Below are 26,561 nucleotides of genomic sequence, written 5' to 3'. Positions count from 1 at the left end.
CGGAGTTCACTCAGACTCACATCCATCGAGTCAGTGATGCCATCCAGCCATCTCATCCTCTGTCGTCCCCTTCTCCTCCTGCCCCCTGTCCCTCCCAGCATCAGGGTCTTTTCCAATGAGTCAACTATTTGCATGAATTGGTCAAAGTATTGGAGTTTCAGCTTTAGCATCAGTCCTTCCAATGAACACCCAGGACTGATCTCCTTCAGAATGGATTGGTTGGGTCTCCTTGCAGTCCAAGGGACTCTCAAGAGTCTTCTCCAACACCACAGTTCAAAAGCATCAATTCTTTGGCGCTCAGCCTTCTTCACAGTCCAACTCTCACATCCATACATGACCACTGGGAAAACCATAGCCTTGACTAGATGGACATTCGTTGATGAAGTAATGTCTCTGCTTTTGAATATGCTATCTAGGTTGGTCATAACTTTTCTCCCAAGGAGTAAGCGTCCTTGTCCATCACCAACTCCTGGAGTTTACCCAAACTCATATTCATTGAGTCAGTGATGCCATCCAACCATTTCATCCTCTGTCGTCCCCTTCTCCTCCTGCCTTCAATTTTTCCCAGCATCAGGGTCTTTTCAAATGAGTCAGCTCTTCACATCAAGTGGCCAAAGTATTGGAGTTTCAGCTTCAACATCAGTCCTTCCATTGAACACTCAGGACTGATATCCTTTAGGATGAACTGGTTGGATCTCCTTGCAGTCCAAAGGACTCTCAAGAGTCTTCTCCAACACCACAGTTTTAGCATCAATTCTCCGGTGCTCAGCTTTCTTCACAGTCCAACTCTCACATCCATACATGACTACTGGAAAAACCATAGCCTTGACTAGACGGACCTTTGTTGGCACTACATAATGATCAAGGGATCAATCCAAGAGGAAGACATAATAATTGTAAATATCTAGGCATCCAATATAGGAGTACCTCAACACATAAGATAAACACTAAGAGGCCTGGCGTGCTGCAATTCATGGGGTCGCAAAGAGTTGGACACGACTGAGCGACTGAACTGAACTGAACAGACATAAAAGGAGAAATTGACAGTATCACAATAATAGTAGAAGACTTTAATTAATTAGGAGACTTTAATTAACAGAAAATTAATAAGGAAACACAAGTCTTAAATGATACATTAGATGAGATGGATCTCACTGATATCTTTAGGACATTCCATCCAAATGGAGAATACACCTTCTTCTCAAGTGTACATGGAACATTCTCCAGGATAGACCACATCTTGGATCACAAATCAAACCTCAGTAAATTTAAGAAAACTGAAATTGTATCAAGCATTTTCTCTGACCACAACACTATGAGACTAGATATCATTTATAAGAAAAAAACTGTAAGAAACACAAACACATGGAGATTAAACAATATGTTTCTGAATAACCAATAGGTTACTGAAGAAATCAAAAGGGAAATAAAAAAATTTCTAGAAACAAATGACAATGAAAACACGACAACTCAAAACCTATGGGATGCAGCAAAAGCAGTTCTAAGAGGGAAGTTTATACAATACAATCCTACCTCAAGAAACAAGAAAAACATTGAATAGACAACCTAATTTTATACCTAAAACAACTGGAAAAAGAAGAACCAAAAAACTCCAAAATTAGTAGAAGGGAAGAAATCATAAGGATCTGAGCAGAAGTAAATGGAAAAGAAATGAAAAAAAAAAAAAACAATAGTAAAGATTAATAAAACTAAAAGCTGACTCTTTGAGAAGATAAACAAAATTGACAAACCTTTAGCCAAACTCATCAAGGAAAAAAGAAAGAAGAATCAAATCAACAAAATTAGAAATGAAAAAGGAGACGTTACAACAGACAGTGGGGTGACCCCCCATGTCACACATTGGCAAGGCTGGCAAAATTACAGGATGTCTCTGAAGAGGGCACCCTGGGGCAAGCACATCTCACTCTGTTGAAGGGGATCCATGACCCTGTCACTCTACTGTCTGGAGGGGACCATAACTAAGAAAGAAAAGTTGTCATGTCAGGCAGCTTTCTGGACTTGGAGTTGTGTTAATGAATAAGTGATGACTTGCTGACCGGGGGAAAAAAAAAGAGAGAGAGAGACTATTATGAACAACTATATGGCAATAAAATGGATAACCTGGAAGACATGGACAGATTCTTAGAAAAGTTCAATCTTCTAAGACTGAACTAGGAAGAAACAGAAATTATGAACAACCCAATTACAAGCACTGAAATTGAAGATTTGATCAAAAATCTCTCAGAAAACAAAAACCCAGGACTAGATGGCTTCACAGGAGAATTCTATCAAACATTTAGAGAAGAGCTATTGCCTATCCTTCTAAAACTCTTTCACAAAATCAGAGGAAGGAACACTTCCAAATTAATTCTACGAAGCCACTATCACCCTGATACCAAAACCAGACAAAGACAATACAAAAAAAGAAAACTACAGATCAATATCACTGATGAACATAGATGCAAAAATCCTCAACAAAATTTTAGCAAACAGAATTCAGCAACACATCAAAAAGCTCATACATCGTGATCAAGCTCGGTTTATCCCAGGGATGCAAGGATTCTTCAATATATGGAAAGCAATCAATGTGATACACCACATTAACAAATTGAAAGATAAAAACAATATGATAATCTCAATAGATGCAGGAAAAGCCTTCGACTAAATTCAGCACCCATTTATGATTAAAACTCTTCAAAAATGTGCATTGAAGGAACCTACCTCAACATAGTAAAGGCCATATATGATAAGCCTACAGCAAACATTATTCTCAATGGTAAAAAGTTGAAAGCATTTCCCCTAAGGTCAGGAACAAGACAAGGGTGTTCACTTTCACCACTATTATTCAGCATAGTTCTAGAAGTCCTAGCTACAGCAGACAAGAAAAAGAAATAAAAGGAATTCAGACTGGACAAGAAGAAGTAAAGTTCTCACTGTTTGCAGATGACATGATACTGTACATAAAAAACCCTAAAGATAGTATCAGAAAATTACTAGAGCTAATCAGTGAATTTAGCAAAGTTGCAGGATATAAAATCAATATATAGAAATCACTTGCATTTCTATATACTAACAATGAAAATACAGAAAGAAATTAAGGAATCAATCCCATTCACCACTGCAACAAAAAGAAATATCTAGGAATAAATTTACCTAAGGAGACAAAAGAACTGTACACAGAAAATTGTAAGACACTAATGAAAGAAATCAAAGGTGACATAAACAGATGGAGAGATATTCCATGTTCCTGGGTAGGGAGAATCAATATTGTGAAAATGACTATATTAACAAACAGAATCTACAGATTCAATGTGATCCCTATCCAATTACCAATGACATTTTTCACAGAACTCGAACAAAAATTTTCACAATTCATATGGAAACACAAAAGACCCAAATAGCCAAAGTGGTCTTCAGAAAGAAGAATGGAGCTGGAGGAAGCAAACTCCCTGACTTCAGATTATACTACAAAGCTATAGTCATCAAGACAGTATGGTACTGGCACAAAAACAGAAATATAGACCAATGGAACAAGATAGAAAGCTCAGAAATAAACCCATACACCTATGGGTACCTAATTTTTGACAAAGGAGGCAAGAGTATACAATGGGGCACACAGCCTCTTCAATAAATGGTGCTGGAAAATCTGAATAGCCACATGTAAAAGAATGAAATTAGAATACTTCCTAACACCATACACAAAGATAAACTCAAAATGGATTAAAGACCTAAATGCAAGACCAGAAACGATAAAACTCTTAGAGGAAAACATAGGCAGAACACTTGATTACATAAATCAAAGCAAGATCTTCTATGATCCACCTACTAGAGTAATGGAAATAAAAACAAAAGTAAACAAGTGGGATCTGATTAAACATAAAAGCTTTTGCACAGCAAAGGAAACTATAAGCAAGGTGAAAAGACAACCCTCAGAATGGGGGAAAACAATAGCAAATGAGATAACTGACAAAGGATTAATTTCCAAAATATACAAGCAGCTCATACAACTCAATACCAGCAAAATAAACAACCCAATCAAAAAGTGGGAAAAAGACCCAAGCAGACATTTCTCCAAAGAAGACACACAGAGGTCTAACAAACACATGAAAAGATGCTCAACATTGCTCATTACTAGAGAAATGCAAATCAAAACTACAATGAGATATCACCTCACATCAGTTAGAATGGCCATCATCAAAAACTCTACAAACAATAAATGCTGGAGAGGGTGTGGAGAAAAGGGTGGCTCAGATGGTAAAGTGTCTGCCTGCAATGCAGGAGACCCAGGTTCAATCCCTGGGTCAGATCCCCTGCAGAAGGAAATGGCAATCCACTCCAGTACTCTTGCCTGGAAAATTCCATGGATGGAGGAGCCTGGTGGGCTGCAGTCCATGGGGCTGCAAAGAGATGGACACAACTGAGCAACTTCACTTTCTTCTTTCTTTCTTGCACTGTCAGTGGGAATGTAAATTGATATAGCCACTATGGAAGAAGGTATGGAGATTCCTTAAAAAACTTGGAATAAAACCACATGACCCAGAAATCCCACTCCTAGGCATATACCCTGAGGAAACCCAAATTGAAAAAGACACATGTATCCCATTGTTCATTGCAGCCCTATTTACACTATTTACAACAGATGAATGGATAAAGACGTTGTGGTACCTATACACAATGGCATATTACTCAGCCATAAAAAGGAATGCCTTTGAGTCAGTTCTCATGAGGTGGATGAACCTAGAACCTATTATAGAGTGAAGTCAGTCAGAAAGAGAAAGATAAATATTGTATTCTAATGGATACATACAGAATCTAGAAAAATGGAACTGAAGAATTTATTCACAGGGCAGCAATGGAGAAACAGACAAAGAGAATAGACTTATAGACATGGGGAGGGGGGAGGAGAGGGTGAGATGTAACATGGAAACTTACATTACCATGTGTAAAATAGATGGCCAAGGGGAATTTGCTGTATGGCTCAGGAAACTCAGACAGGGGCTCTGTGTCAATGGGGAGGGGTGGGGTAGGGAGGGAGATGGGAGGGGGGTTCAGGAGGGAGGGGATATATGAATACCTATGGCTGATTTATGTTGAGGTTTGACAGAAGACAACAACATTCTGTAAAGCAACATTCTGTAAAGTGAAAGTATAAAGCAATTATCCTTCAATAAAAAAATAAATTAATTTTTTAAAAAGGTAAATGATTCAGGACTTCTCTGGTAATACAGTGGATAAGAGTCTGCCTGTCAACGCAGGAGACACAGTCTTGATCCCTGGTCTAACAAGATTCCACATGTCACAGAGCAACTAAGACAGTGCACCACAACCTCTGAGCCCATGTGCTGCAACTATGCCATGCTATGCTAAGTCGCTTCAGTCGTGTCCGACTCTGTGCGACCCCACAGACGGAAGCCCACGAGGCTCCCCCGTCCCTGGGATTCTCCAGGCAAGAACACTGGAGTGGGTTGCCATTTCCTTCTCCAATGCATGAAAGTGAAAAGTGAAAGTGAAGTCGCTCAGTCGTGTCCAACTCTTAGCGACCCTATGGACTGCAGCCCACCAGGCTCCTCCATCCATGGGATTTTCCAGGCAAGAGTACTGGAGTGGGGTGCCATTGCCTTCTCCAACTACTGAAGCCCAAGCACCCTAGGGCCCATTCTCTGCAGCAAGAGAAGCCACTGCAATGAGAAGTCCACGCACTGCAACAAAGAGTAGCCCCCACTTGCTGCAAACAGAGAAAGCCCACATGTAGTAACAAAGACTGAGTGCAACCAAAACAATAAATAAATAAAGAAGTAAATGATCCAAAGTGGTAAATATTAAGCCTGCTAGATAATAAATTTTCTTTTTAGAAGGTCTGTTTTACTAGTAACAATAATTGCTAATACTTATGGAAGACTTTCAATACTAACTACTTTAAATGTTCATTTTCTCATAACAAGCCTATTAATACTATTAATACTCTTATTCTACAGATTAAAAAAAAAAAAACTCTAAGGTTTAGAGAGAGTCACTGGCCAAGATCACATGGGGATTAGGTGGCAGATCTGAGACCAGATGCTGGTCTGGCTCATATCAAAGTCCAGGCTTTTAATCACTCTGTGATACTTCTGCTTAGTTTTATTTTCCAGTTAAAATATGTATTGTTTAAAAAATAAGGTCAGAGTAAAATCAATGCCATTTCCTTTCTACTGAAAGAGGTGCTGAGACCTTCAGTGGGTTGGCTGTAACTCTTAGAAATCAGTGTGTTGAGAAGTGGAGGAGAGGGATGGCCAACACAGAGATGTCAAGGGCTCAGACCAGAGGGGAGGGAGCAAACACAGACCCCACCATGGTACGCACCTCTTCGAGTGCTTTGCTTACATAATTCTCCTTCTTGACAGCCTCTTGGAGCTCCATGGCCTGCTGCACGTACATTTTCCCAGCTAGGATTTCATTCTCCAGCAAGGACAGCTCCTTCAGTGAAATGGGCCAATTCAACCTTTCTAATGCCTCATTCAAAGCTGCCTTGTTTTCTAAGTACCGCATTGGTTTGTTTGCATCTAACCTGAGAAGGAAGAAGAAAGAGAAACGTAATGTGATCATAACAGAAAACATAAGGAAAGATGGTTTTTCAGTCAACCCTCCCCTGAGAAACATCTGTCGGAGCAGATGTCAGGTGCTGACAGAATTGCAGCCAAGCCTTCTTGTCCATCCGGGCTTTGGTAGTTTGCACAAGTTAGAAATAATCATCTCTGAGTCATGGGAGGCCCTTTTCCCCATTATTTAATTTGATGGTCTGATTTTATAGAACCTTGTTACACGAGTTTTTTTTTTTTTTCCAACATTTTTTTTCAGCATGTTTGGAACCCATTCCTTTCTCCTTAGGTCTAACATTTGGCAGAAGCAAAAGCAAGTTTCAAAGAGATTTCAAACAGCTATGCCTAGGAGTGACTGGAAAACAAGCAAACACTAAACCCAAATATTTGTCTCAGTGCAATAATTCTTCTATTAGCTCATTTTAGCTGCCTTTATCTCCTGTCCTCTTATAAGCCTAAATAGGCCTATATTTTCTGGTTTCACTGATTTGGTTCACAAAGAACAGAAGCCAACCTTTCTATCAGCTGATGAACAGGACGCACGATTCCAGGGGAAGCCAGTGGGGTGTGGAGGGCCCAAGTCCTAAATTCTGTTTCCAGTCCCAGCTACTTCTGAGTCAGATATTCATGGAAGAGGGTACAGAGAGGGCAATGGATAGATTGACTGAGGGAGATATGGGGAGAAGAACATTTCATATAATTATCATTCTCTTATTGCTGAAGCATCTTTTTATTTTTTTAAGTGTGTGTTGTGTGTGTTGGAAGAGCACACTGTAAACCCAGTACAATCACAGGACTCAATCCTCAGATAAACTTGTCTCCAGAAGACAGCAAAAATTCTTATTAAAAATCTAAATGGGAATGATGTCAGGAAAATAGTAAAATGAGAAACCCCAGGCCTCATTCCCCCACAGAAATGCTGACAATAATATGTGGACAAACTGCCTTTGTGAGAATTCCAAGAAGCCAGTTAAAAGGTACCAGCTCTCCAGAAGTTTAAAGCCAAGAAGAACGGGCACTGAAGTGAGTATTAGGAACATTTGTTCCGTGTTGCCTGGCCTAGCCCCTTCCCTTTCTTGGCACCTGCGGAGCAACTCAGAGGAAATGAAGTCCTGGCTTCTCCGAAAGAGAAGAGTGGAACATATATGCAGCATTTTGGCCTTCTGTGGGGCTGCTTGAGAGACTAGCTTTTGTCTCACTTGACTCAGAGTGCCAATAAAAATAGCAGCATACTTTGCATGCCAGGTTACTGGCAGCTGAGAGCAAAGGCAAGTTTCATGGCTGGTTACAGCGCCAGAGATACTGCAGTACCCAAAGAAAGACACCAGGGGGAGGAAAAGATTACCCGCTCCTGAGAAAAGACAGGGGCAAATCTCTTCAACTGGGAAATTATACACATACACACCACCACCACCACCACCACCACTCCTAGAGAAGAAATACCCTCAGAAAAGCTGTGAGAGGGTCCCAGAATCTCTAGTCAGAATGATTGGTGAAGGTCTTCCCCTATAAGAAGTCATCTACAAAAACTGGGACAAGTGTCTGCCTTTTCAAATATCCAGATCTTGCCTAAAAGTACTAAGGAATGAAGAGAAACAGAGAACAGTGGCTTAATCAAAGGAACAAAATAAATCTCCAGAAATCTACACTAAAGAAAAGAGCTATGAATTACCTGACAGAGAATTGAAAATAACTGTCTTAAAAATGCTCATTGAGCTCAAAGAGAATACAGACAACTAAATGGAATCAGGAAAATGATGGATGAACATATTAAGAATATCAACAAAGACACAGAAACTATAAAAAGAACCAAACAGAAATTCTGTATCTGAGGAATACAATAACTGAAAAATTCACTGAGTGAGTGACTGAGTGAAGTCGCTCAGTCGTGTCCGTCTCTTTGCGACCCCATGGACTGTAGTCCACCAGGCTCCTCCGCCCATGGGATTCTCCAGGCAGGAATACTGGAGTGGGTTGCCATTCCCTTCTCCAGGGGATCTTCCCGACCCAGGGATTGAGCCCAGGTCTCCCACATCGCAGGCAGACGCTTTAACCTCTGAGCCACCAGGGAAGCCCGAAAAATTCACTAGAGAGCTTCAAAAGGTGACTCGGTAAATCAGAAAAAAAATCGGAAAATTATGACTATTTTAAGTCATAAATTGTTACAAGAGACAAAGAAGGACATTTAATTCAGTTCAGTCTCTCAGTTATGTCTGACTCTGTGACCCATGGACTGCAGCACGCCAGGCTTCCCCGTCCATCACCAACTCCTGGAGCCTACTCAAACTTATGTCCATCAAGTCGGTGATGCCATCCAACCATCTCATCCTCTGTCATCCCTTTTTCCTCCCACCTTCAATCTTTCATAGGATCAGGGTCTTTTCCAATGAGTCAGTTCTTCCCATCAGGTGGCCAAAGTATTAGAGTTTCAGCTTCAACATCAGTCCTTCTGATGAATATTTAGGACTGATTTCCTTTAGGATGGACTGGTTGGATATCCTTGCAGTCCAAGGGACCCTCAAGAGTCTTCTCCAACACCATAGTTCAAAAGCATCAATTCTTTGGCACTCAACCTTCTTTATGGTCCAACTCTCACATCCATACATGAGTACCGGAAAAACCATAGCTTTGACCAGACAGACCTTTGTAGGCAAAGTAATGTCTGCTCTTTAATAAATAAAGTCTCTCACTGTTTCTACTGTTTCCTCATCTATCTGCCATGAAGCAATGGGACTAGATGCCATGATCTTCGTTTTCTGAATGTTGAGTTTTAAGCCACCTTTTCTACTCTCCTCTTTCACTCTCATCAAGAGGCTCTTTAGTTCTTCTTCACTTTCTGACATAAGCGTGGTGTCATCTGTGTATCTGAGGTTATTGGTATTTCTCCTAGCAGTCTTGACTCCAACTTGTGCTTCATTTAGCCTGGCATTTCTCATGATGTACTCTGCATATAAGTTAAATAAGCAGGGTGACAATATACAGCTTTGACATACTCCTTTCCTGATTTGGAACCAGTCTGTTGTTCCATGTCCAGTTCTAACTGTTGCTTCTTGACCTGCATACAGATTTTTCTGGAGGCAGGTCAGGTGGTCTGGTATTCCCATCTCTTTAAAAATTTTCCACACTTTGTTGTGATCCACACAGTCAAAGGTTTTGGCATAGTCAGTAAAGTAGAAATAGATGTTTTTCTGGAACTCTCTCTGTTTTTCGATGATCCAATGGATGTTGACAATTTGATCTCTGGTTCCTCTGCCTTTTCTAAATTCAGCTTGAACATCTGGAAGTTCACGGTTCACTACTGTTAAAGCCTGGGTTGGAGAATTTTGAGCATTACTTTACTAGCATGTGAGATGAGTGCAATTGTGTGGTAGTTTGATCATTCTTTGGCATTGCCTTTCTTTGAGATTGGAGTGAAAACTGACCTTTTCCAGTCCTGTGACCACTGCTGAGTTTTCCGAATTTGCTGGCATATTGAGTGCATCACTTTCACAGCATCATCTTTTAGGATTTGAAGTAGCTCAACTGGAATTTCATCACCTCCACTGGCTTTGTTCGTAGTGATTCTTCCTAAGGCCCACTTGACTTCGCACATAAGAAGGACATTATATAATGGTAAAATGGGTCCATCCACAAGGAAGATATGACAGTTATAAATATGCACCTAACTTCACAGCTCCCAAATATAGAAGCAAACATTAATAGAATTGAAGGGAAAACTGAAACACTATAAGAGAAGATTTCCATCTCCATTTTCAATAATGGATACAACCATGAAACAGAAGACCAATAAAGAAACAGAGGACTTGAAAAACATGATAGATTAATTAGACCAAACAGACATACACAGAACACACTACAAACCAATAGCAGAATATATATTCTTCCTAAGTGCACATGGAACATTCTCTTCAGGATAAACCACATGTAAAAGCACAAGTCTTAAAAGTTTTAAGATTAAATCATATAAAATATATTCTCCAATCACAGTGGAATAAAACTAGAAATCAAATATGTGGAAATTAAACAACCAATGGGCCAAAGAATAAATCATAAGGGAGACTGTAAAATATCTTGAGATATTTTAAAATAAGAATACAACATATTAAAATTCTAAGATATAGCAAAAACTGTCCTAAGAGGGAAATCTATAGTGCTAAGTATTTCTATTAAAAAAGAGAAAATATCTCAAATCAACAACCTAACTTTACACTTCAAAGAAATGGGAAAATGAAGAATAAACTCAAAGTTAGCAGAAGAAAAGAAATAATAAAGATGAGAGCAGAAATAAGTGAAATAGAGAGAACAGTAGAAAAAAATGTATGAAACTAAGAGTTAGTTTCTGGAAAGAGCAGCAAAAATGACAAATGCTTATTAGCTAGATGAAGAAGGAAAAAGAGAAAACTCAAATAACTAGAATCAGAAAGGAAAGAATGAACATTACAACTGTTATCAGAGAAATAAGAAGGATATTTTATAAAAGGCTACCATGATCCATTATACACCAACAAAGTGGATAATCTAGAAGAAATGGACAAATTTCTGTAAAAATATAACCAACTAAGACTGAATCAGAAAGAAATTAAAAATCTGAACAGATTTGTAACTAGTAAGGAGATTGAATCAGCAAACAAATAATTTCCAACAAATATGAGCCCAGTACTATATGGCTTCCATGGAGAGAACTACCAAACATTTAAAGAAGAATTAACACCAATCCTCCTCAAATAATCCCAAATATTGAAGAGGAGGGAACATTTTGAAACTCATTCTATGATGCCAGCATCACCCTGATACCAAAGCCAGACAAAGACACTACAAGATGAGAAAACTACAGCCCAATATTGCTTTTGAACATTGATTCAATACTAGCAAACCAAATTCAACAACACATTAAATGAATGAGACACTGAAGAATGAGACTTATTCCTAGAATGCAATACGTAAAAATCAGTCAATATAATAAATCACAGTAACAGAATGAAGGAAAAAAATGACCTAATCATCTCAATGGATACAGCAAAATCATGATGAATTCAACACTCTTTCATGATTAAAAATGAAAACACTCAACAAACTAGGATTAGGAGGAAACTACCTCAATATGGGGCTTCCCCAGTGGCTCAGAGGTAAATAATCCACCTGCAATTCAGGAGACACAAGTTCAGTCCCTGGGTTGGGAAGACCCCCTGGGGAAGGGCACAGCAACCCACTCCAGTATTCTTGCCAGGAAAATCCTGTGGACAGAGGACCCCAGCAGCCTAAGGTCCATGGGACTGCAAAGAGTTGGACATGACTGAAGCAACTGAGCACAAGCACAAGCACTGCAATATAGTAAAGGGGTCATAACTCACTCAAAATCCTGCTTTAGATGGTAAGGAGGAAAGTGATGTCATGGAAGACAGTGGAGCAGAAAAATCAAGGAACTGATCTTTTCACCAAAACAACTATTTGATAGAATTAACTGTTTTGGAACTCAAGAATGTAGTTGAATACTTACATAGCATTCAGAAGAACACTTGATGAAGAGAGAGGCTGACATGAAGGGAAATCTCTGTCAGGTCACTGGCTGACCACAGGGATGACAATACTTTAGTGAACACACATGATAAAGAATAGAAAAACACCAATACAGTATACTAACGCATATATATGGATTTTAGAAAGATGGTAACGATAACCCTGTATACGAGACAGCAAAAAAGACACAGATGTATAGAACAGTCTTTTGGACTCTGTGGGAGACGGCGAGGGTGGGATGATTTGGGAGAATGGCACTGAAACATGTATAATATCATATAAGAAATGAATCGCCAGTCTAGGTTCAATGCAGGATACAGGATGCTTGGGGCTGGTGCACTGGGATGACCCAAAGAGATGGTATGGGGAGGGAGGTGGGAGGAGGGTTCAGGATTGGGAACACATGTACACCCGTGGCAGATTCATGTTGATGTATGGCAAAACCAATACAATACTATAAAGTAAAAAATAAAATAAAATATGGAAAAAAAAGAACGTTAAAGAATATAGTCTTTCCAAAATAGCGTGGAAAGACATTAAGCAGACAACTGCAGCCTTCATCAAGCAACAACAGCAATTTCTGGGGAGGGTAGAGAATCTAATTTTCTGAATTACTGTTACAATGCCCAAAATGTTCAGTTTTCAACAAAAAATTACAAAGAATACCAAGAAACATGGATGCATACAGCCCATTGACAGGGGAAAAAAGCAACAGACACATAAAGTTCAGACACTGGATTTGGCAAAGACTTAAAATAACTTTCTTAAAAGCCAATCCTCAAATTCACATTGAACTTCAAGGGGCCACAAATAACCAGAACAGTTTTGAAACAGAACAACAAAGTTGGGAGACTTTCAAAACTCACTATAGCCCGCTAGGATTTTCTGTCCATGGAATTCTACAGGCAAGAATACTGCACTGGGTTGCCATTCTCCAGGGATCTTCCCAACCCGGGGATTGAACCCAGGTCTCTTGACTGCAGGCAGATTCTTTACCATCTGAGCCAGCAGGAAGCCCAGAAAGCAGACTGGTAGTTACTAACGTGGGAGAGAGGAATGGGGAAGGTGCACTTAACAGGTACAAGGTATTTTCTGAGATGATAGAGAAGTTATGAAAGTAAAGGAACGTGTGGCTTGCACAATATTAAAAAAATTTTTTATTGGAGCATAGTTGCTTTACAATGTTGTTATTTTTTGCTGTATAGCAAAGTGAACTAACTGTGAATAACTTAAGTATTACCGAGTAGCACATTTAAAAACAGTTAAAAGAAACTGATAACTGTAGGTGATATGAATTTTACCAAAATTAAAAAGCAGTTTTAAAGATGAAAAGGAACTGGCTTACTTTTTTTTTTCCTCTGGAGATAATGCTCGCCAAACAATTTTATTCAAGCGCCTGTTTAAAAAAAAAAAATCAACAGTAATTATTTAATTGCAATACTTTACTTCAGAAGAAAAGGCTGAGCCCAGGCAGGGAAAGCCCAAGCCATACACCCCCACAGGACCACACAATTGCACTTGCTCGGAGATTGGATGTGCGGGTCTCCCTCCCTTGGCATCACTGCAGAAGCTTTATGACTCTGTGGCAATCATGCTAAATATGAAAGGAGGACTTAGTTCTCAGCTCCATTAGGTAAAACCCAGGCTGAAAAAAGGCAGCAAACAAACTGGTCTCTCTGCATGAAGATATTTTTAAACATCTGATTTTCATCTTAAGGAAAAATACAAGTGTGCCCTTAGCCTGCCTCCTGTAGACATTTTTCTGTCTGAATTTGTAGAACAAAAAAGGGTTAATAGGGTCATAAATAAGAGAACTGGGATACACTTTAGAGATCAACCAGCCTGACCTCTTTGTTTTCCAAATGTGGCTGCTGAGGGGGCAGAATGATGAAGCGCCTTGCTCATCCAGCATAGAGAGTTGGGGCTGAGACTAAGCTCCCTGACCGTGTTTGCAGAAAGATTCCGGAAAGGAGGAAGTTGGAGCCAGTGCTTTCAATTGGGTAGTTATAGCTCCTTTTCTTGTTACTAATCAGCGGTGCTCCAGGTTTCCTGGAGCGCCAGGCACAGAACACTGGCTCCATGGGTTGTGAGCTGGTGTCCATGAAACGGAAAAGTCTCAATAAGTTGGAGTGGGAGAACACTGCCACTCCCCAGGAGGCACGCTCCTAATCCTTGGGCCCAGTGTTTGTGGCACAGGGCTCTGGGAGCATACTTTGGGTGGTGTTATCTTGCCCTGATCATCCATCATGACCTTGGGGAGGTCATGGAAAGGGGTCTAGTGTGGTGGTGAAGAGCACAGACTCTGGAGCCACTGGGCCCAAAGCTCAGTGCTCCCCTCTTATTATCCGGTAGACTTTGGGCCAGTAGCCAACTTTTCCGTAGAATGTGGATAATACCAGTACCTCCCTCCCAGTGTTGCAGTGCAGACTTAATAAGCAAGTGTATGCATCGTACACAGAGCTGTGTCTGACACAGGTAAACACTCTGTAAGTGACAGAAAGAGTCAGGAAGCGGGAAACAAGCCAGCTCTGCCCCTGCCTCCTTCGATATTTTTGGTTCTTTGTGGCCTCTTTAGAAGGGCTTCCCTGGTGGCTCAGATGGTAAAGAACCTTCCTGCAATGCAGGAGACCAGTTTTTATCCCTGGGTCAGGAAGATCCCAGTAGGAAATGGCAGCCCAATTAGGCATTCTTGCCTGGAAAATTCCAAGGACAGGGGAGCCTGGTGGGCTATAGTCCATGGGGTTACAAGAAATTGGCTTTCTTTTAAAAAATTTTTATTTATTTATTTGGCTGCCCTGGGTCTTAGTTGAGGCACGCAGGGCTTCCCTGGTGGCTCAGACAGTAAAGAATTCTTCTGCAATGAGGGAGACCTGGGTTGCAATGAAGGTTTGATCCCTGAGTTGGGAAGATCCCCTGGAGAAGGAAATGGCAACCCAGTCCATCCAGTATTCTTGCCCGGAGAATTCCCATGGACAAAGGGAATGGGGTTGCAAAGAGTCAGACACAATTAAGCGACTAAGCACACAATAGGATCTTTAATCTTCACGGTGGCATGCAGGATCTTTTTTGGTTGTGGACTGCGGGATCTAGTTCCCTGAGGGATCAAACCTGGGCTGCCTGCATTGGGAGTGTGGAGTCTTAGTCACCGGACCATCAGGGAAGTCCCAATTTTCTTTAATCATGTGGTTGATTAAACAAAGACGAGGGCTTCTAAAACTTGTGTGCATTTATGGAAAATAAAAAAACTATTTTAAACTATTTTAAAATTTAAACCTTGAAAGTGGAGGCAATGGGAGAGAGAGGCTGGGAGTGTAGACATGGGCTTGGCAGAGACACTGGTCTGGGTTCAAATCTCAGAGGCTCTGCTTTATTGCGGTATGCTCCTATTACATAACTTTAAAAAATACTCATTTATTTGGCTGTGTTAGATTTTAGTTGTAGCACTTGGACTCTCTAGCTGTGGCATGCAAGGCTCAGTAGTTGTGGCACTAGCTACTAGTTGAGGCTTAGTTACTTCGTGGCATGTGGGATCTTAGTTCCCCAACCAGGGACTGAACCTGCAACCCCTGCATTGCAAGGCAGATTCATAACCACTGGACCACCAGGGAAACCCCTGTTACCTAATTTTTGAAAACTGCTTTCTTACCAATAAAACAAGGATAACACCACTTACTCCTGGCATTAAGGGGATTAAATGAGCAGTATGTATAAAGTGATCAGAAATAACTAAGGCTCATTCCTTCCAGGTTCTAAAGAAGAGGGAGACTTAGAAATTCAGGAATGGTTGGTGAATATGGGTCCAATTAGCTATGACATGTCTCTAATTTTATTTATTTTTAAAATGAAAAAAAAAAAATGCTTACCACAGTGCCTGTCATGTACTAAGTGCTCAAAGGTTAGTGTTTTTATTTATTATTACTACTATTATTTTGGCCATGCTGCATGCAGGTGGGATTTTAGTCCCCCACCAGGCATTGAGCCCACACCCCCTGCAATGGGAGTGAGAAGTCCTAACCACTGGACCTCCAGGGAATCCCCCTGTCTCTAATTTTGTTTCTTCAGAAAATATTTTCCTAAGAGGGTATGTTTTTTCATAACCCCTATTATTCCTCCATTTGCCATCTTCACTGAACTATTTCAAAGCACACAGAAAAAGCAAGCAGGCATGAATTGAGGGCAGTGGAGAGTATATGAATCCTGGCTCCACTGGTGTGGAAGGCAGCCACAGGAAAGCCTTTAAAAGTGTGGGATGAGAGCTGTCCGGGATACTGGGGTTTGAGAAACCACAATCTTCCTGTTTTTAGGAGAGTCAAACTTGACCTGAGGTTCACCATGAACACAGCTGCAGAAAAATCATCCGAGAATCTAGCCAGCAATGATATCCTCAGAGCTTATGTGCAGATACACAAAGTCAAAACTGCTCCTGCAATTCTTAAAATACTGAAACACAAGGACTCCTATACCTGGGAATTAGGTGTGACCAAAATAGCTAGAGTGTCACTACTTTGACCAAAGGACTGTAAGCTTCCAAGTTACTTGGTCATCCCCAACCATACAGACTTAAGAGTTATATCTGGCTTACCTGTGGTGGGAAACTCCTTACAAATGTTTTATTGGGGATGAGATGGGGATAAATCAAGTTTCACTAATTATTTTTCATAGTCTGCATAGCTTTAGAAAGATGGGGCAAGATGGAAAAGGGAACTGAGATTTATATCAGCAAACAAATACTATTAAATACAAAAGATCAGGAGCTTTGTTCTAAATAATATGAATGTTAATATTATTAAAAACAACATTAAATAGTTCATTTAAAATAAACATCAAATTAATGATACCAAATAATATACATTCAATCAATATTAATATTAAAGTTAATGCTAATAATGATATTTAAATCAATACCATTTTATTATTTTAATAACAATATGGTATAATATTTCTCTGAGGGTATTAAAGGCTTTTCCAGATTCACTTATTGGAAGTAAGAACTGGGACAGAGCACTGCTAGGTCTGTATTTTGGTTTTGCTATGAATGAAGGACTCTCTTCTGCCTAGGAATGGAGGGTCTCTGTCCTTCTGGAAATTCTCAGGAAAGGGTCATCTTAGTGGAAAGAACTATTTGACTTTTCCACCCCATGTATTTATGATTATTTTAGCATCAGCAGATTCAGGGAATGAAAGAGGGAAGTAATTAACATTAGTTGCTCTTTATGTATATAATTTACATAACCTTCAAACCGCCCTGTGAACCAGATTTTTGCAAATAAGGAATCTGCAGCTCACAAGTGTCACATGATCTGTCAAGCAACTGTCAGAGCCAAGAATGAAACCCCTGAGCTGTCAGACCTCAAAGCCCCAGCTTGTGGCCCTGTAGCAGGCTTTCACAGACCAGGTAATCACAGCACACAAATATTTGAACGAGTCAAGCAAATTAAATTATAATATAAATGATATCATTATATTATATTTTATATAACTGAACTAGATGAATTTTAATAACTAAACCTGAATTAGATCAAATTCAAATTAAATTCCGACCGTCAAAATATATATAGTGACACCTGCTAGGAAGAGGAGACCAGGGGGAAAGCCGGCAGCCCAGAGTCTGCCCTGGAGGGCTGACATCCTCACAGGGGAGAGGCAGGCCTGCGTTGAAGCTGGGAGCACTCCCAAGCACCACAGTCAAAGTGGGTGCTGGAGAGTCGCTGGGGAAGGGCCTCTGGTGGGGGGTGGCCATTGGTGCTGAAGCAAGAAGGGATGAAAGAGGATAGCTAGGTGGGTGGGCAGGGAGAGTGGCAATAGAGCTTGGAGGCAAGGGAAGGCCTGCCTGGTGCAGAGGAAGAGGCAGAGAAGAGGGCCAGACAGAACAAAGTCTCTGGCCCAGCAGGGAGGGTGACCCTTGGGAGAGTTCAGCCTGCCTTGGAAGGAAATGAAGGGCCCACAAAGACTCAGAAAAGCCCTGAGGCAACAGAAGGAGCCCATGAAACACAGCCTCAGTTCTTAGGTGAGGGTAGCAGAAGAAGCTCAAGTGTAAGCAGATCTGGAGAGGCCTGAGATGGGCCTATTGCAGAAAGGCCAGTCTCTGGGCTGGGTCGTGCACTCCAGGTGGCAGAAGTCAGATCTTATATTCAGTTGGTCAAAAAAGTCTATTTGGGTATTTCTGTAACATGTAATGGAAAAATCCGAACTTTGGGACCAAACCAATACTTTTTTGAACACACACTAGACACACTAAAAAATGACAGTGGACCAGTTAAGGGCTGGCCTGGGCCCTGTTCACTTTTGCTTACTTTGATTTTCCCCAACCACATGGTAGTAAATGAAAACCCAATTGCACAGCTTCCAGAACCAAGAATAAGAACTTGCCTGGAGGAGCTGGATAGCTCAAAGTTTAAATGAAGTGCTAAGGGGCAGGGTGGGGAGGTGACTAGAGAGCTGGGAGAGGGTGAGATTCTAACCACAGAGCCATAATCTCCACTCTGAGATGGGCTCCCAGGTCAGGCCTGAAGGAGCCAGGCCCCAGGAAGGGGCTGGGATTCAAGGACCCTGGGTTTCTTTCCCACCTGGATCTCCTCCTCCAGCCTGGCAGTTGCCCGCCAAATCCTGGGTTATCTGCCCTTGTGAAGAGAGGCCCCCTAACTCAGCATGAACACAGTGACTATTTAAGAGTATAGTTTTCACTGTAGTCAACTTGTCATCTTGCTTTTGATTTAAAAATTGTTTAACTGAATTATGTCATTATTGTGGTGTTTTATTAGTCATTTTACAGAAAGTTAAATGCTAAAATGGTCCAGCTCACTCTGCTAAAAAGAAAGCTTTAAGAGTTCATGGAGGGACTTCCCTGTCAGTCCAGTGGTTAAGACTGCACCTCCCAAAGTAGGGGGCTGGGGTTCGATCCCTGGTCCGGGAGCTGAGGTCCCATATCCCTTGTGGCCAAAAAGCCGAAACATAAAAAATAGAAAAAATATTGTAACAAATTCAATAAAGACTTTAAAAAATGGTCCACATCAAAAGAAAATCTTTAAAAATCTATAAAAAAGAAAAAAGAGTTTATGGAAACATGACATGTCTACAGAGTTTAGAAAGGGAAGATGGTTTCTTGAAAACCGTGTTGGGCACATTCAGGTAATGAACTTAATGTGGCACAGGCATAGAGGAAGCCCCTTCTGTTAGCTGGAGCTGCTGTTAATATTTCCTATGGACTATTGTTAAATAGCTGCTCCAGATGAAAAATTTAAGCTTAAACAAGAGAAAAGCCAAAACAAATTCCACATCCATTAAAGAGTAGCCAGGAGAAATACTCACTTTTCATAGGACTTAATTGCCTGTTCCACTTTTTGCTTGTAGATATTGAGCTTCATTCCTTGGGGGTTAATTAAAGTCATCTTATTTGTGTCATTGCACACATGTGCCAGAGGGAACACCTATAACGCCAATGTCAAAGGAAAGTGTCACTTAACATGTGCCTTCAAAACTCAATTTAATGGTTGTACAATATGTTTCTCTGGATAGAAAATCAATACTTTAGATTTGCAGAGAAATTAGAAAATATAGAAAATAAAAAATTAAGAAATAAAAATCAGAGATATCATTGCTAACCTTTTCCTTCCAATTTTTAAAACTACATATTTTAAAAATAACCATCACCTCAAAAAACTATTTCAGGAAACCCTAATCAGAATCAAGTATTCTCTTCATAAGCCTCTGTCAAATTGATGGGCACGAGCAATAAGAAATAGAATCTCATTGCTGCTACTTTGTAAATGACAGTTAGGTTCTTCCCTGATGGCTTCGATGGTGAAGAATCCACCTGCAATGCAGGAGACATGGGTTCAATTCTTAGGTCAGGAAGATCACCTGGAGAAGGGAATGGCATCCCACTCCAGTATTCTTGCCTGGAGAATTCCATGGACAGAGGAGTGTGGCGGGCTAGAGTCCATGGGGTCGCAAAAGCCTCAAACATGACTGAGTGACTAACACTTTCACTTTTCAGTTGGATTCAACATCTTTTTCATGTACTTATTTTAAATTTGATTTTCTCTTGAGAATATATGATTACAGTTAATATCTTTGGGCCATTTTCCTTATCAATTTGTAAGAGATTCTTATACATGAAAAATAAGGATGGCTTAGTGATCAATGAAACCATGCTCTGTAAGAACAGTAGAGCACCAGAATGAGAGGGCATTTAAAAAAAATTCTGTCTGCATCTGATGCTTGCTTCTTTCTGGGTTTGGGGATGTCTCTGATTCTATGCTATGTTAACAGGACCAGTAATATATTTACTTTTTGTTGCTGCTTAGTTGCTAAGTTGTGTCCAACTCTTTTGTGACCCCATGGATTGTAGCCCACCAGACTCCTCTGTCCATGGGATTTCCTGGGCAAAAATACTGGAGTAGGCTGCCATTTCCTTCTCCAGAGATCTTCCCAACCCAGGGATCGAACCTGGGTCTCCTATATTGGCAGGCAGTTTCTTTGCCACTGAGCCACCTGGGAAGCTCAATATTTCACTTTTACCTATTTGCATATTACTTATCCCTCCTTGGGCTTCTCTTGTGGCTCAGCTGGTAAAGAATTAGCCTGCAATGTGGGAGACCTGGGTTCAGTCCCTGGGCTGGGAAGATCCCCTGGAGAAGGGAAAGGCTACCTACTTCAGTATTCTGGCCTGGAGAATCCCATGGACTGTATAGTCCATGGGGTTGCAAAGAGTCCAACACGACTGAGCGACTTTCACCCATCCCTCTTTAAGAATGTAAGCTCCCTCAGAGCAGGAACTTTGTCTCATCACCACTTTATTTCTATCACCTGAACAGGGCCTGGCCCTCTACAAATATCTGTTGATAAAGGAATAAATGTATGTTCCTCAAAAGGTATACTCCATATCTTAATATTTACATGCAAAAGAAAGTCTAACAGGAGAAATACTGAGATACAGTTGTGTTTCAATACTGCATGTGATTCCAACCACAAGGAGCATGTAGGTATTTTAGAAATATGGGCAATCACTTTTAAGAAGTAAATTTTTATTTTCATTCCAGATGATACAGAGTTCATGTTTCCCTTTGCCTCCACATCACACAAAAATTATATTGTTATTATTTAAGAAAAATGCATAGAAATAAAAGAAGGAAAAGAAGAAGGAAAGAAAGTAAAAGAAAGATGCATCGATATTTTCTATAGAGAAAAAGTTGAACACGTCAGCAGGACCGAAGTTGCAGGTTTGTTGACGCTTGTGTCCAAAGATGGCAGGGGTAGAGGGAGCTCAACTCCCAGGAAGCAAGTGGGACTCTGAGTCAGGCTCAGTGCCTGAAGCTGGCACTAACATGAGGTTCTCTCACCCCTGCAAGAAGGCCCTGCCTGATGAGAGACAACGCTCATGTAGCTTCACAACCAAGAACTAAACCAAGCCACCCTCAATCTGCACTAGCCCAGTATCATCATGGAATAAGACCTGTAAATGCCAATGACTGGGGAGTAAGGGGATGCATTTAGGTAACTGCAAAAAAAAGAAGGCAGAGGAAAAAACAGATTTTTTAAGTCTTATTAAAAATGAGCCAACAAACTAAAATTCCTAAACACACACACACAAAAATACCCTAAATGGTAGCTGAGCAAATCAATAATCTGAATATCAATTCACTTGAGTAGAAATTAATTTTATGACCACCTAACAATAATTTTATATTAATTATGATTAGAATTAGTGATTAAGTTGCTCAAAGATGTAACAGTCATAAGAAAGTGTAAGAACAAACAGATGTGCCATGAAAACAAATGGATGAGAAAAAGAACAATATTTTGAATAATAAAATAACATCATGAAGAAAAGAGACATTGAAATTGAAAAAACTATGTATGTTGATTTTGCAATTAAAACCCTAAGACCCAAACAAACAAAATAACCAAAGATTCAGGAAACTGAGAAGGAAGCAATTAAGTTAGGCTGAATAGTCAAACCTTGCTACTTGTCAGACAAAAGAATTCATCATGTGACCTCTAAGCAAGCTTTGTCCAAGAGAAGGAGCCAGAACAGTGGGTTAAAAGGTGAGTTGAGGTGGTGGAGCAGTTAAGGATCTGCCTGTTAATTTCGGGGACATGGATTTGATCCCTGGTCAGGGAAGGGTCCACATGCTGCAGACCAGCTAAGCCCACGCGCCCTAGATCCCATGCTCTGAAACGAGAAGCCCACGTGACGCAACTAGAGAAGGCCTGTGCAAAGCAATGAAGACCCAGTGCAGCCAAAAACCAATCAATCAATCAAATCAAATAAAAAATAAAGGTGAGCTGACTGGACTTTGAAAACCGAAAGAACTTTACAAAAGTGAAAAAGAAAAAAATACAAACAAAACCCACCATCTTTTAAAATACCACATAAACTTTTAGAGGTAAAAAAACAGCCTCAAAAAAAGTGAAAGATCCTACACTCTTATCTCTCCCGGGAAAAAGTTCCCTCTAGAAGTCTATAAATAGCTCTTCAAATTGCCAACTTATGGCTCAACTGCAAATCAACACCACAAAGTATAGGAACGTTATATTACTTCATCAGGATCCGTTGGACCCCTGCCAGAAGGTGTAAAGAAAACCCTTTGTTTAACGTTCTACCTCCCTCTTTCGTGGGTTTGGATCTCATGCCTTGCATGGCCATCTTGGACTTCAGGGTGGTAGCAGTTCAAATTTGGCTCACGTGCACCCACTCTCATTCCTTTCTGTGTGCAGATTGAGGGAAAGACAAAGTCATACTCCACACCTTCAGTCTGTGGTCTTAGTTTTTACAACATGGTGATCAGCTGAAGGTCCCATGGGATATTCTCTTTATGATGCCAAGTTTGCTGTGACTGTGAGGTCATAAAGGGCATTCTCACAGGGACTTGGGGGATCAGAATTTTGGCTGCTCAGCTTCTGTAGGGAGGCAGGTGGGGAGGGGAGTGCAGTTAATGAGGAAACTGACATTGCTTGAAAGGGAATGAAACCACTTGGTCACATGTCCTTTGAACATATTTTACTTTTTACCTCTTATAATGGAAATCAAGCATTACTAACTTATGGCGGGGCCCTCAGGGCCCTTCTGGACAGTATTTGATAATAAAAGGGAGCCTCAAGGTATTGCCTATTTTAATCCTCTTGAGGTGAACCTAGAAGACTTACCAAATTAATGATAATCACAGTCTGTGTGAGATTTTAACTATGAGGGAGTAAGAGCAGAGGGAGAAAGGAGGAGGTATGAGGAGATGGGGCAGAGAGAGAGAGTCACTGACTATAATTGCTGAATCCATGGATAGCCTCAATTTGGGCTGATTAATCTATATTGTAAAATACTGTGTCTTAAACTCCACCAGATTTGAGTTCTTGGTGATTGAGGAATGAAATGAGCGTAACTTTGCTATTTTAAAAGATGTGTTTGCCAAGAATGTGAATGATATAACCAAAATTTTAAGAGATGTATTCAGCTTACATAAAAAATTATTCTCAAACAATAAAAGAAAAAAGTTAAATTTGGAGTACCATTTTCCCTTAGCAGCAGGCAGGTTTTTTTGTTTTTAATGTTACTGCTCTAAGTGACAGTTAAGATGTAGGAAAACAGGCACTCTCAAAATGCCAAGTAAACTGTCCAATAATGCAGGGAATAGCTAAAGTAATTGTAGTAATTCATGTTACTGAATATTAGTACAACTATTAAAATTCATCCAAAAATGGTCATTACAAGGAAATATGTGCCTAAGATATGCTAAGTGAAGAAAGTGGGGCACAGAACTGTCAGTCAGTCAGTTTAGGTCACTCAGTCATGTCCGACTCTTTGGGACCCCATGGCCTGCAGCACACCAGGCTTCCCTGTCCATCAACAACTCCCAGAGCTTGCTCAAACTCATGTTCATCAAGCTGGTGATGCCATCCAACCATCTCATCCTCTGTCTTCCCCTTCTCCTCCTGCCTTCAATCTTTCCCAGCAACAGGGTCTTTTCCAATGAGTTAGTTCTTCACATCAGGAGGCCAAAGTATTGGAGCTTCAGCTTCAGCATCAGTCCTTTCAGTGAATATTCAGGATTGATTTCCTTTAGGATTGATTGGTTTGATTACCCTGCCGTCCAAGGGACTCTCAAGAGTCTTCCCCAACACCACAGTTCAAAAGCATCAATTCTTCGGCATTCAGCTTTCTTTATGGCAACTCTCACATCCATACATGACTACTGGAAAAAACAGCTTTTCTTCAAAGGAGCAAGCATCTTTTAATTGCATGGCTGCAGTCACCGTCTGCTGTGATTTTGGAGTCCAAGAAAATAAAGTCTGTCACTGTTTCCATTGTTTCCTCACCTATTTGCCATGAAGTGATGGGACTGGATCTTAGTTTTTTGAATGCTGAGTTTTAAGCCAGCTTTTTCACTCTCCTCCTTCACTTTCTTCAAGAGCTCTCTTTGTTTTCTGCCATAAGGGTGGTGTTATCAGCATATCTGAGGTTACTGATATTTCTCCCAGCAATCTTGATTCCAACTTGTGCTTCATCCAGTCTGGCATTTCTCATGCTGTACTGTGCATATAAGTTAAATAAGCAAGGTGACAATATACAGCCTTGATGTACTGCTTTCCCAATTTGGAACCAGTCTGTTGTTCCATATCCAGTTTTACCTGTTGCTTCTTGACCTGCATACAAGTTTCTCAGGAGGCAGGTAAGGCGGACTGGTATTCCCATCTCTTTAAGAATTTCCCACAGTTTGTTGTGATCCACACAGTCAAAGGCTTTAGTGTAGTCAATGAAGCAGAAGTAGATGTTTTGCTAGGATTCTCTTGCTTTTTCTATGATCCATTGGCTGTTGGCTATTTGACTTCCTCTGCCTTTTCTAAATCCAGCTTGTAGGTCTAGAAGTCCTCGGTTCATGTACTGTTGAAGCCTAGTTTGGAGAATTTTGAGCATTACTTTGCTAGCATGTGAGGTGAGTTCTCAGATTCTTTGGCATTGCCTTTCTGAACTGTAGGCACTGTTCTTAGTTGTTACAGTAGTCCAGACCAGAAGAATTCGACCAGACCACATTCTGGCTGTGTTTATAAGCAATCCCACAACATTTTGAAAATGAGAAAATGGTGCAAACTGGTGTTTATATATTTATCATTCAACACGGACTGAATTCAACAACTTCACTGTTTTTCAACTAAATCATTTCCTATACATATCCCAGAGCTTGCTGCCGGATTGGGCAAGGAGAGGTCTGACTGGATGTGAGTAATGAAAATGCAAAGGCTGTGCACATCCTGCACAGGTGCAGTGGCTTCATAGTTGTACAAATTTCTGAGTGCTAAAGCTTAAACCTCTGCTTGTATTTATTTATTTAAACAAATTATGTTTATTTAATTTTTGGCCGTACTCCATGGCATGTGGGATCTTAGTTCCCTGACCAGGGATCAAACTGGAACCCCCTGAATTAGAAGGCAGAGTCTTTAGCCACTGCATCACTGGGGAAGTCCCAAACCTCTGCTTTGTAAATAGAAACATTTCCAGGTTTCCATAGAGCAAACTGAAGGCAGGGCCACAAAATTAACTGGCAAAGAGGTGTGTCAATAAAATCATTCATAAACCCACGAAAATACATTACTTACAACAGGGTAGGTTACATCTCACAAACGTCAATCTAAACTTTTAGAAAATAGAAGATTATTTTTTAATGTAAACTTTATAAATGAAATTTGAATTTGTAAATTTTATGAATGAAATTTTCTGGTATGGAATGATGTTCAAAATAGATTGTTGAGTAAAAATCAAGGTGCAGAGTATCTTCAGTTCTACTTCATTTTGTAAAACAAAACAGAGAACAAAAGACAATATATGTAATGAAAAAGCTTTGATTAGGCAGTTATCAAATAATTCATCTGTGAGGAATTATATTCTAATGTATGATTCTTTTCTACTTATCTGTATTTTCCAATTTTTCTATACAATGAATACATATAGTTTTTGTATTAACTGTCCTTTTAAATTTTTAATTAACTTTTCTATCAACACAGTTTTCAATGCTATTATATTTGAAAGCACTAAAATGTTATGCCCTTAGCAGCATCCCTAACATTCCTTGTTAGCTAAATGATGAGATAAACAGTCACTCACTAGGTTGCTGTAAGTTTTAGATCAGACACTTTGATGAGATAAAATGCTTCTCTCAGAATCTTGTATGAGGGACTTTCCTGAGGTCCAGTGACGAAGACTCCATACTCCCAACACAGGGGGCCTGGGTTTGCCAATTGTTGGTCAGGGAACTAGATCCCACATGCCTCAACTTAAGATCCCAACTGACCCGGTGCAGCCAAATAAATTAATAAAAATAAATATTTAAAAAAAGAACCCAGCATGAGGGCTCCTCATACCTGATTGAAGACCTTGCCATGGCCTGTCAGGAGTAAGTGACAGAGGTGGGTGCAAGCCCAGCCTACCTGGTCACAAGGCTATGTGCTGGACCCAGATTAGAGCAAAGCAGGAAG

At 40.3% G+C, this 26,561-nt stretch overlaps 1 protein-coding gene across 1 annotated transcript in view; it reads right to left on the bottom strand.

The window, feature by feature from the left end:
• The window catches only part of VWA3B (von Willebrand factor A domain containing 3B), a 187,590-nt gene that overhangs the window by 36,166 nt on the left and 124,863 nt on the right, over positions 1–26,561 (bottom strand). The window contains exons 20-22 of the mRNA XM_013967429.2: positions 19,404–19,522; positions 13,441–13,491; positions 6,343–6,547 (exon numbers count right to left, since the gene is read on the bottom strand). Of these exons, the coding sequence (XP_013822883.2) occupies positions 6,343–6,547; positions 13,441–13,491; positions 19,404–19,522 (375 nt within the window). The remainder of the gene's footprint in view (positions 1–6,342; positions 6,548–13,440; positions 13,492–19,403; positions 19,523–26,561) is intronic.

Source organism: Capra hircus, chromosome 11, assembly GCF_001704415.2.
Source record: "Capra hircus breed San Clemente chromosome 11, ASM170441v1, whole genome shotgun sequence".
In the NCBI taxonomy this organism is placed as follows: Eukaryota; Metazoa; Chordata; class Mammalia; order Artiodactyla; family Bovidae; genus Capra; species Capra hircus.
This window is presented reverse-complemented; position numbering and strand designations above follow the sequence as displayed.